We start from the raw sequence: 12,584 nt of genomic DNA, 5'->3' as shown, positions 1-12,584 counted from the left end.
GACATGTTCTTTTTCTTATTTGGAACCAGTCTGTTGTTTCATGTCCAGTTCTAACTGTTGCTTCCTGACCTGCATACAGAATTCTCAAGAGGCAGGTCAGGTAGTCTGGTATTCCCATCTCTCTCAGAATTTTCCACAGTTTATTGTGATCCACACAGTCAAAGGCTTTGGCATAGTCAATAAAGCGGAAATAGATGTTTTTCTGCAATTCTCTTGCTTTTTTTATGATCCAACGGATGTTGGCAATTTGATGTCTGGTTTCTCTGCCTTTTCTAAAACCAGCTTGAACATCTGGAAGTTCACAGTTCACATATTGCTGAAGCCTGGCTTGGAGAATTTTGAGCATTACTTTACTAGTGTGTGCTGCTGGTGCTGGTGCTACTAAGTTGCTTCAGTCATGTCCGACTCTGTGCAACCCCATAGACAGCCCATCAGGCTCCCCCGTCGCTGGGATTCTCCAGGTAAGAACACTGGAGCAGGCTGCCATTTCCTTCTCCAATGCAGGAAAGCGAAAAGTGAAAGTGAACTCACTCAGTTGTGTCCGACTAGCGTGTGAGATGAGTGCAATTTTGTGGTAGTTTGAGCATTCTTTGGCATTGCCTTTCTTTGGGATTAGAATAAAACTGACCTTTTCCAGTCCTGTGGCCACTGCTGAGTTTTCCAAATTTGCTGGCATATTGATTACAGCCCTTTCACAGAATTATCTTTGAGGATTTGAAATAGCTCAACTGGAATTCCATCACTTCTACTAGCTTTGTTAGCAGTGATGCTTCCTAAGGCTCACTTGACTTCACATTCCAGGATGTCTGGCTCTAGGTGAATGATCACACCATAGTGATTACCTGGGTCGTGAAGATCTTTTTGTACACTTCTTCTGTGTATTCTTGCCACCTCTTCTTAATATCTTCTGCTTCTGTTAGGTCCATATAATTTCTGTCCTATATTGAGCCCATCTTTGCATGAAATGTTCCCTTAGTATCTCTAATTTTCTTGAAGAGATCTCTAGTCTTTCCCATTCTGCTGTTTTCCTCTATTTCTTTGCACTGATCACTGAGGAAGGCTTTCTTAGCTCTCCTTGATATTCTTTGGAACTCTGCATTCAGATGGGTATATCTTTCCTTTTCTCCTTTGCTTTTTGCTTCTCTTCTTTTCACAGCTACTTTAAGGCCTCCTCAGACAACCATTTTGCCTTTTTGCATTTCTTTTCCTTGGGAATGGACTTGCTCCCTGTCTCCTGTACAATGTCACAAACCTCTGTCCATAGTTCATCAAGCACTCTGCTTATCAGATCTAATCCCCTGAATCTATTTCTCACTTCCACTGTATAATCGTTAGGGATTTGATTTTGGTCATACATGAATGGTCTAGTGGTTTTCCCTACTTCAATTTAAGTCTGAATTTGGCAATAAGGAGTTCATGATCTGAGCCACAGTCAGCTCCTGGCCTTCTTTTTGCTGACTGTATAGGACTTCTCTATCTTTAGCTGCAAAGAATATAATCAATCTGATTTCGGTGTTGACCATCTGGTGATGTCCATGTGTAGCGTCTTCTCTCGTGTTGTTGGAAGAGAATGTTTGCTATGACCAGTGCGTTCTCTTGGGAAAACTCTACTAGCCTTTGCCCTGCTTCATTCCGTATTCCAAGGCCAAATTTGCCTGTTACTCCAGGTGTTTCTTGACTTCCTACTTTTGCATTCCAGTCCCCTATAACTGATAACAGATTAGAATCCAGGATACATGCATAATACTATAAATAACAAAGAAAAACAACCCATTTTAAAAAATGTTGACATTTCAAGTCAGTTTACAAAAGAAGATACTCAAATGAGCAATACACATATGAAAAAAAAACCCCACAAACTCTTTAACTTTATTGGTCATCAGGGAAATAGAAATTAAACCCACAAAGATAAACCACAACAATCTTCAGGGTGGCAAAGCAATAAACAAAGAAAAGAAAATATCAAGTGTTGACAAAGATATATATCATTTGGAATTATCATATACTGCTAGTAAGAAAATAAATCAGTATAAACACCTTGCAAAGCCATTTGGTGTTATCTGCTAAATCTGAGCATATGTTTACCCCATGCCTCAGCAATTCTTTTTGATATGTATCCAACAGCAGGGTGTATATATATATTTACATTAAAAGACATATACAAGAATGTTCATAGTGGTATTACCCCTAATAGCTCTATGGTACAAACCACTGAAATTCCCATCAACAGTAGAATGGATACAAAATTGGGGTATGTTCATCCATATTCATTCATACATATTCATCCCTGATGCCTCTCTTTTCCTCACTCCTATCTGTCCGCCATTCTTCATTTCTTTCTGTCATTCCTCATGGCTCTACCTCTAAAATAAAATATAATGTGAATTTGTTTACTTCTCCTCATATCCACTGATACCATCCTCCTTAAATTCACCGTCATTTCTCACCTGGTTTACTAAAACAGTCTTTTAACTAGTCTTCTTGGTTCTACTCATGTTCCTGTATGACTCATTATCTGTAAAGCACTCATCATGGTCTTATTAAGATATAAATCAGATCACCTCATCCTCCTGTTTAAACTTTTCAGTGATTTCTCACTGTAATTAGGATTGAATCCAATTCCTCATCATGATTTGAAAGGATGCCTTGCTGGTTCTGCTACAGTGTAAGGCTTTTAAAAAGAAAGATCTTAAGACATACTAAATGGCTTAAACAAATTAAGAGTTTATTTCTCTTTCACACAAAGGTTGAAAGGAAGAGTCCTAGGTGGGCAGGGTATCTTGGCCAGACTGAACCTGGAGTTCCATTTTTGACTCCAAAGTGCTTGCCCATCATATATATCTTCATCCCAGCTAGTCAGAGATAGAAAAATGAAAAGAAGAAACCATACCCAGACGTTTCCCTTTCCCTTTCTGCTTACATTCTCATTGTCCAGAACCTGGAAGGAAGTTTCCAAGTTCAGCTAGCTGAAAGGAAGACTAGAAATGTCTCTGGTCAAGCTGACATGTGCCCACCCATGACTCAATTACTGTGGAAGTAGGGAAGAATCAACCTTGAAGACAACTTGTGGTCTCTGTCCTACCCTACATCATTCCAGTCTTCTCTACCTCTCCAACATTATCTCTTCCTTCTCTTGGCCTTCCAGCCCCATTAGCATTCTTGCTTACTCCCTCCTTAATCCCCTTGGCCATTATGCCAATGCTGTCCTACATCTGAAATACTCTTCCCTAGATCTTTACATGACTGGGTCCTTCTCATCATTTGGATCTCAACATCTTCCAAGATACATTCCCTGACCCTTCCCTCCCAAACAAAGTAATCACTTCATTTTATCATTCTCAGTCCATGTTATTTTATTTCTAGCACTTGTCCTTAGCTTAAATTCTCATTTACTTACCTGATTATTATCTATATCTTCTACTAGAATGTAAGCACCACAAGAATACATATGATTGACTTATTTTCTCTGTCAAATCCCCAACTACCTTGGATAAAGCAAACATTCAACAAATACTTATTGAGCAGATGAATTTATTAGCCAAAAACCCTCATTTTATAACCGACAAAGCTGAGGCCCTGAGAAAGTAAATGACTTGCCTGAGGTTCTGCAACCACTTAGTAGATACCTAGGTGGGTGCTTTTCTCCTATTTTAGCCAGCCTCCTCTTTGAAGTCTTCTAATGTTTCACCTCTCAGTAATCATTCTGAATACTCACAGTACTAGACTTTAACACCCATTTGGTTTTTAGTGTGTAATGCTATGTATTGTTATTAATTTTTTTATTATATCTGTCTTATTTTCCCAACCAAGCTGCAAATCCCTTAAAAATACCAACTTTCTCATACATAGAAAACACAGGCCCTAAGTAGGCATTTCACAAAAAGACTAAAGTTGCTTTATTCAGTAAACTGCAACTCAGAACCATTACAAGTTTAAGTCTGTCCTATTACTGAAGATAAAAGTTGGATACTAGAAGAGTAGCTTTTGGTAATTTCTGTCTATCCCCAACTAAGAAGCATGTCTTACCGGTAGCCAAAATCTTACGTCCTTCATGAAAGCGATGCAGAGGAGCCGCTCTGGGTATAATAGGTGGATTCTGAAAGGTAATTTTTGCTGCTGGTGGAATCAATCCTCGTTCTATCATACTTAAAACCCCTAAAAAGGAAGGTTAGGGGAATATGAGTTTAATTTCAAGGACTTCCACAAAGTCTGAACTCTATAAATTTCACAAATTTTAACTTTCTCTATTGATTAGTTTATTTGTGAGAGTACATTTAGTGCCTCAATCCTTTGCATGAAAAAATAGCCATAGTATGTGTCCTATCTATTTTTCTAACAACCGAAGGAAAAAAGATGGCATTTCTAATAGTGGTATTTTGAAATAAACTTGTACTATGGTAATTTCAAGATAGAAATATACTTCCAATGCAAACAAAAACTTCTTTATACATCATGGCATTTTCAATTATTACTAATATTGGTATTCTTTTTAAATTCAGAGGAATCAGGTACACAGTCCATAATTAAGGAGATCTTTGGTTCTGAAAGAAAGAAAATCTGTGTGCTTGAAATCGCATTTCTGTTGTTATAATGAGTTACATTTCATTTTTTTAAAAAGAGTTCCTTTTAGACATTTCTCATATTACCAAAAGATGTGAATGCCCAAATAGATTGTTTTAGTGTAACTGGGCAACATGGGTAGTATTACTGCAACTAATTTACAATTCCTAGATCTCATCAGTTCAGTTCAGTTCAGTCGCTCAGTCATGTCCAACTCTTTGCGACCCCATGAATTGCAGCATGCCAGGCCTCCCTGTCCATCACCAACTCCCGGAGTTCACTCAGACTCACGTCCATCGAGTCCATGATGCCATCCAGCCATCTCATCCTCTGTCATCCCCTTCTCTTCCTGCCCCCAATCCCTCCCAGCATCAGAGTCTTTTCCAGTGAGTCAACTCTTCACGTGAGGTGGCCAAAGTACTGGAGTTTCAGCTTTAGCATCATTCCTTCCAAAGAAATCCCAGGGCTGATCTCCTTCAGAATGGACTGGTTGGATCTCCTTGCAGTCCAAGGGACTCTCAAGAGTCTTCTCCAACACCACAGTTCAAAAGCATCAATTCTTCAGCGCTCAGCCTTCTTCACAGTCCAACTCTCAACATCCATACATGACCACATGTGTCAATATGACCAGTGCCACGGTTTTTCAAGGACAGGAGACATTGTTTTTACTTCAATGAGTAAATGAATATCTGAGCAAAGCCTGCTGTCGGGGGCAAAACTCACATTAAGGGGCAACTTAATGTGAGGTGGTGCTAGTGGTAAAGTGGTCCCAATAAAAGGAACCAAAGAGATGCAGGTTTGATCCCTGAGTTGGGAAGATCCCCCAGAGGAAGGCATGGCAACCTCCAGTATTCTTGCCTGGAGAATCCCATGGACAGAAGGGCCTGGAAGGCTATAGTCCAGGCTGCAAAGAGTTGAACACGACTGAAGAGACTTTGTACGCATGCATCATATTGAAGCCAGAAAGTCAGGGAGTACTTGACATAGATGTGTGATAGGGCTTCAGCTTCTTGTTGCTGTCAGGTAATAGGAAGAAAAATAAAGAACTCTGGGTCTCAATGAAATCTAAGTAAAAAAACTGTGTTCTAAACTGGACTAGGCTAAAGAAGTTGGCACACATCCTAAGAGGGATAAATACTGTTTTCTTTTGCCTTATCACCCCTAAGGACTATATTATATCACATTCAGGATATTAAAGTCTAGTGTTAAAGGAATTCAGAAGAATGATGGGGGAGCTAAACAGTGATTCCAAAACAATGATTCCAAGAGAAGTCTTCAGTCCATTTGTGTGAGTGTGTGCGTGTGTGTGTGCACGGCCATGCTCATCCAGTTGTGTCTGATTCTTTGTGACCCCATGGATTGTAACCCCAACAGGCTCCTCTGTCAGTGGAATTTTCCAGGTAAGAATAATGGAGTGGGTTGTCATTTTGTCCTCCAGAAGATCTTCCCAACCCAGGGATGGAACCCACATCACCTGCACTGACTGGCAGATTCTTTACCACTGAGCTACCTGGTAAATTTACTTACCACAGGATTATTTGGAGAGAGAATTTTTTATTAAAAATGGATATTCCTGGGCCCTATCCCAATTTCTGAGGCGAAGCCCTGGTAATCTGCATAATTGAAGGCTCCAGGAGATATTTATGTACACTGAAGTTTGAGAACCACTAGAATTGGGGCCCAGAAACCTACATTTTAAAAAAGCACTCCAAGTTAATCTTTTTCACTATTAAAACCTAAGATCTACTGATCCCAAGTACAACTCTTCAAGCCCTTTTCAACATTAGTATTTTGGGTTTTTATTATAATAACATCAGAATTCAACTACTTTAAAATATAAAAACTAATTCTTTGTCCTCACAAATATTTTCCACCTCTAAATGTACCTCATGTCTAAGAACTACGCCTATTTTGTAGATGTGAAAAACAGAGCTCCTTCTAATTCAGTGTATTTTCATCACTAGAGTGAGCGTCATTCTCTGAGAATCCCAAAGAATATGAGCATGATTTTAACCTTTGCTTTAGTATCGGTTAAAGCAATTCACTTAATTTTAGACAAACACACACGTGCATTTACCACCAAAAGGAAAAAGTTGAGACTTTGGAATAAGCAAAAGAGAGTACTGGTTATCTTTTCATCGTAATACTGGAGACTTTGATTATCTGACCCTATAATCACCTTTGTTTTTGATTAGTCTATTTTACAATTCTGCAGTGATTAAGGTTAGTTGATAGAAAGCTGAAAGCAATGCAAATAATTCTTGTGTATATATCTGCAAATAAATTTTGTCACATAGGGGGAATGTACTTCTTCCACCCCCAAATTCAGTTTTACCTGCATTTGCAAATTAATTTTTAAATGTTTGATTGATAAATTTATCTGCTGTTTGAATTCTTCTTTGAATCAATTGTTACATCTTATTGGTTCCCTCCTTTTTAATTAATCAGTTAAACAGAATCTTTTATGTGTTCATTTTATATTTGTATAAGAGTCATGGTTTCACTTTAAAAAATATATATATCCTTTTAGTGATTTTGGAGCTCCCACCAAGATGACCAAAAGATTCACCTGAAATTGCCAGAAATGGTACATACATCTCACAGGGAGCCAAGCCAGGCACTTATTTTCTTGGCACCCATAAGTTAATTCAGAGTGGCAACAGAACTTTGCTGGGTCTTTTCTGATTTTTCTAATTTTTATTTTATTATTTATTTGGTTGTTCTGGGTCTTAGTTGTGGCATGTAGAATCTTTTAGTTGCAGCATCTGAACTCTTGCAGCATGGCATGTGGGATCTAGTTCCCTGACCAGGGATTCAATGCGGACCCCCTGTATTATTGAGAGAGTGGACTTAGCCCCTGAACCACCAGGGAAGTTCCTTGCTTTTCTAAATTTGATATTACTCCCTATTAATTTTGTGTCTTGTTCATTTGTGGCTGACAAGTTAGTCCTCGTTGGTGGCTACAATGACCGGGAATTTGGTGATTTCTGTAAATGGATCTCACAGAGATTTATTTCTTATTGAATGAGAGACAATGGAGAATATAGTTAGTTAGTAGTCTTCCATTTGTCTATGTGTATTTTGAGCTGAATTCAACTAGGTATTTCATACCCACCAGGAAGGAGAATAACTCCTTGATATCTGGACCATTACACTTCTGTGTTTATTTTTCATCTGTGGCTGAAACTAGAATGGAAGCTATAAACTCTTTTGAATGCCTCAGTTCAGTTCAGTTCAGTTGCTCAGTCGTGTCCAACTCCTTGTGACCCCATGAATCACAGCATGCCAGGCCTCCCTGTCCATCACCATTTCCTGGGGTTCACCCAAACTCATGTGCATCGAGTCAGTGATGCCATCCAGCCATCTCATCCTCTGTCGTCCCCTTCTCCTCCTGCCCCCAATCCCTCCCAGCATCAGAGTCTTTTCCAATGAGTCAACCTTTTGCATCAGGTGGCCAAAGTATTGGAGTTTCAGCCTCAGCCTCAGTCCTTCCAATGAACACCTAGGACTGGTCTTCTTTAGGATGGACTGGTTGGATCTCCTTGCAGTCCTAGGGACTCTCAAGAGTCTTCTCCAGCACCACAGTTCAAAAGCATCAATTCTTCAGCACTCAGCTTTCTTCACAATCCAACTCTCACATCCATACATGACCACTGGAAAAACCATAGCCTTGACTAGACGGACCTTTGTTGGCAAAGCAATATCTCTGCTTTTTAATAAGCTATCTAGGTTGGTCATAACTTTTTCCCTCCAAGGAGTAAGTATCTTTTAATTTCATGGCTGAAATCACTATCTGCAGTGATTTTGGAGTCCCCAAAAATAAAGTTTGACACTGTTTCCACTGTTTCCCCATCTATTTCCCATGAAGTGATGGGACCAGATGCCATGATCTTAGTTTTCTGAATGTTGAGCTTTAAGCCAACTTTTTCACTCTCCTCTTTCACTTTTATCATTGAATGCCTATGTATCTGTAATTCAGAAAGGTCTTTATTTCTCATTATGAATGTAGAATGTTTATTGTCTCCAGGTGGTATTAATAGATTAGATGGTAAATCTCAAAGGAACTCTGTTCTGATTGACTTACATAGAGAAATGAGCACTTACAGGAACTGAATATTCCTAAAACCCCCAGAAAATAAGGACATTGAACTTCTACTACTTTAGATGAGCTCCTTCTCACCTCCCAAATTCAGAAGCTCATTGAGCCTCCTTACTTTTCATGGCAATATGGGCTATTTGCATAGATGCAATAAGAATCTTTTCTTCTTTTACTAAGATAGAATTGGAAAATTGCTTATGCAACCAAGAACTTGCCTGGAATTTCATATTTTACAACGATGGTGTTAATCAGGTATAACAAATTACATTTAAAGGACTAAGTTTGATTTTATGGAACCAAAGGCTACAAAGCCCTTCTAGAAAAACTGGCCTGGCTTACAGGATTTCCATCCTTACAGTTGCAAAGTAGTGTCACTTCCCAGCAGGCCCAAGAAACTTAGGATATTGGGAGCATCTCTAGAGGAGAGGAATGTACCCAAATTTATAGGTCCTACAGTTGAAATCTGGTGGACAGATTTTCTAGCCTCAGGATAGCAAGTAATAGAGGAGTTTAAAAGTTCAATCTGAGATTTCTTCCAACAGAGCAAACTTAAGATGGCCTATGTTGTGATTAACCTTCTTGCTGCACCTATGTAAATAATCAGACCAAACCTAATGGAACGACTTATTTTATGAATAATTTTTTTAAGATCATTTTACATCAAATTTGGGGACAATTTTAGGAAATTTTTTTTTTATGTTTTAGAATGAGCAAAAGAGATTACTGGATACTTTTCAATGGAATGCCTCTAGGAATTATCTGAATCTAGTCTTAGACTATTGTATAACTCTGCAGAGATTAAAGTTAACTTGTGGGAAAAAAACTGATAATAATGCAAATAATTCATATCTATAGACATGAAAAAAATTGGTGAAGGTTCATTCCTTCTTCCCATGGAAATGCCAATTTTCCTTCTGTTTACAAATTTATTTCAATATTCCTGATCTACAAAGATATGTTCTTTGGATTCTCCTTTAGACCAGTTGTGACATCTTACAAATTCTCTTTCAAACTGATGAGTTAAACAACTAAAATCTTTGACTTGTGTTCATTTGTAAGAGAGTCAGGATTTTACCTGTTTTTGAAAATTATCCCTTATCACCATTGTCTCATTAAATTTTCATAGCACTCTCACATTCCTGTTGACTAAATTAGGAATTAGAATTCATCTCTTCATTCATTCATTAAAAACTCATTCATTCATTCAACCAATATTTAAGTTCCTTTTATATATCAGGAACTATTCTGGGGACTGAGGATTCAATGGTAAACCAGACAGACTTCATGGAGCCTTTAGTGATGGAGAAGACAAAATAAATTCACAAATAAATATACAGTTACAAATTGTGATCATCTATAAAGGAAAAAGGTGGATGCTTGAGGAAATGACTTTCACAGGCAGAGGTAAAAGGACTTGGGAAGGCCTGATGTGAAAAAGTGCTTGGCCTGCTAAGGAAAAGAGAGAAGTCCCATGTGGCTGGAGCACAGAGAAAGCTGAGTGAGATGAGAATGGAGGTGAGGCCAGATCCGGCATGCCTTGGTTATAGCTTATAGAGTTTATTCTAAAACTGGAGCACAACTTGCCTGAGGTTTCACAGAGCCTGAATTGAAAATTTGGTTTCTTATTAGAAGACTTATATTCGTAATCATTTATTAGGGGGTGGGGATGAGGTTGGAGACATTATTCTTTGGATTTAGCAAGATAATTCCAGAAAAAGTAGAGAAGTTTGTCTCTCATTTTCCAAAACTATCCTCTCTTCTGGAAGTTGGTCATCTTTCACCACATGCTGGACTTGTATGGGTCTGGGGTGCCTCAAATGACAGTTCGGAGCATCAGGACAGGTAAACATCTAGGCACCGTATCAGGATTTGTGTGGCCTGTGCTTCCTGGCATTCGTATTACCTTGCACAGTACCAGACATATGGCAAGCAGTCAACAAATGTGTTGATTAATTGGTTGATTAACTACAAATATTATGGTAGGCCATGTGTTCTCTGGCAGATAATTGAGGGATGAAAATGTGATGCTTTTCTGGAACAAGTTGCTATGGTTCTAGATTTACCTTTGTTTTGCAGCAATTTTTTTACTGTATCTATTGCTAAAGCAAGGATAAATAGATTGGTTGATCCATTCATTCATCTTAATTTGACCCCAGGAAGAATATCAGTTTTTCTAAAGCAAGAGATAAAAACTCTGCTGGAGTTTTCCCAGGGAGTAAATATAATGTAAACTAACTAAAACCAAGTGTCACCAAGATTTCTAAACAACTAGGGTTCGTTACTAAGAAAGTAATTGTTTCAGTTGTGGGAGGTTTAATAAACTAAGAGGCTTATAATGATGCAGTCCCTCTTGAGTTTTTCTATACCACCACTAGTGGGTCAGCAGACGGGATACAGGAGCTGTAAAACGGAAAACCTTTAAATCTTCAGGTACCAGAGGAACCCTGGGGAACCAACTTTAGATCTAAAACACTCCGGACGTCAGTTAGAAAGTGAGATAGAACTAAATTAAAGATCACCTCACTTGCTCATATTTGAGATTCAAAAGGGGATCCACTTAAGTATTCTTTAACATGTCAGCCAATTATGTAGCAGGGAGAAGTAAAGAGGGTTACATTTATGACACTCGGTCTTTAGTCATTCACTTACACTTTCACTTGCTTATTCATTCAACCAACTATTTAGTATCTACAAAATGCTAGATGTGGTTCTAAGCACTGGGGATACTGAGATAAAGATGACGTGATCTTTTGCTTAAAAAAATGAGAAATCTACTGGTTTCACAAGCCAGTATTAGACTAAGTATTTAGACTGGTATAAGTCTAAGTATTTAGACTAAGACCTGTATAGTTCACTTAAAAATTACATTTATTTCTGGCTTCATATTTTTATATAGTAATATATTGAAATAAAATGTTAAGTATTATCAGAAAAAGATCAGAAACTATCTGCTCAGAAGCTTGAAAAATTATAATAGCACTTAAATACAATAATAACTTTAACATGTAAATATACCAAAATCTAAATCAATAGAAAATCTATAGAATAACGGATCTTAGAAGTGGAAAGGGACTCTGGTGGTCATCTAGTCCAGCCTTCTAATTTACAGAGAAGGGAACTCAGGCCACAGTGAGGACTTGACTTGTCCGAAGTCACCCTGGAGAATTAGTGTCTATGTCTGAATTCAAACTCAGGCCCCCAATCCCACCTCAAAGCTCTTTCCCTTATGTTCCTAAACATATAAAATGCTTATTTGAATCACTAACCTTTGTTAGCATCTGCTTGTAAGACTGGCACTGGGATGAAATAGGGATCCGTGCGATGAGAAGCTGGCAGAACCGTGAGGCTAGATATAGTGGAACCTTTTATTAACTTCTGAGCCTTCACCTAAATGATCAAAAATTTGTTTTTAGCAGACATTTTTGCCTTCAAAATGAACACAGTTTTCTTCTTGTAAACAATAAATAAGATTATGAATATGAATAGTTTCATTAAGTTTTAATAAAGTAGAAATATCAGCTCCAATTTTATTGCTCATGGGTACCCTGCACTATTGTCTACTGTCAGGAGTTTGTGTAATTTAAAATAGTTAATTAAATCCAATTAACATGTTGTGATTTCTACTATGCAAAGTCAGTATAGTAGTTAATAAAGGAACTATTAAGATTTTGTTCAATTTTAATGACTACAATATAAAAGTGCTAAATCTTGACAGAGGAGGTTTTGAATACAGCAAAGTTTTGTACAGGCAAAATTTCTAGGAAATACACATTAGAGTTTCGAGGATAAATAAAGACTGGGAAAATGTAAAAATAAATATACCAGTCAACATTAACAGGTTAAGGATAAACTCGGAGCATACTCTAGCAGGTCTTAGAAACAGTTAAAGATATGATGTACAGATCACTTAGAGTAGATGATTACT

General features: G+C 37.9%; 1 protein-coding gene across 1 annotated transcript in view; it reads right to left on the bottom strand.

The window, feature by feature from the left end:
- IQCH (IQ motif containing H) overlaps positions 1 to 12,099 on the bottom strand; it is a 160,236-nt gene extending 148,137 nt beyond the window's left edge. Inside the window, exons 1-2 of the mRNA XM_060418882.1 lie at positions 11,926 to 12,099; positions 4,027 to 4,155 (exon numbers count right to left, since the gene is read on the bottom strand). Coding sequence (XP_060274865.1) covers positions 4,027 to 4,144 — 118 coding nt within the window. The 5' untranslated portion in view covers positions 4,145 to 4,155; positions 11,926 to 12,099. The remainder of the gene's footprint in view (positions 1 to 4,026; positions 4,156 to 11,925) is intronic.
- Positions 12,100 to 12,584: the final 485 nt, after the last annotated feature.

This window comes from Ovis aries, chromosome 7, assembly GCF_016772045.2.
Source record: "Ovis aries strain OAR_USU_Benz2616 breed Rambouillet chromosome 7, ARS-UI_Ramb_v3.0, whole genome shotgun sequence".
In the NCBI taxonomy this organism is placed as follows: domain Eukaryota; kingdom Metazoa; phylum Chordata; class Mammalia; order Artiodactyla; family Bovidae; genus Ovis; species Ovis aries.
This window is presented reverse-complemented; position numbering and strand designations above follow the sequence as displayed.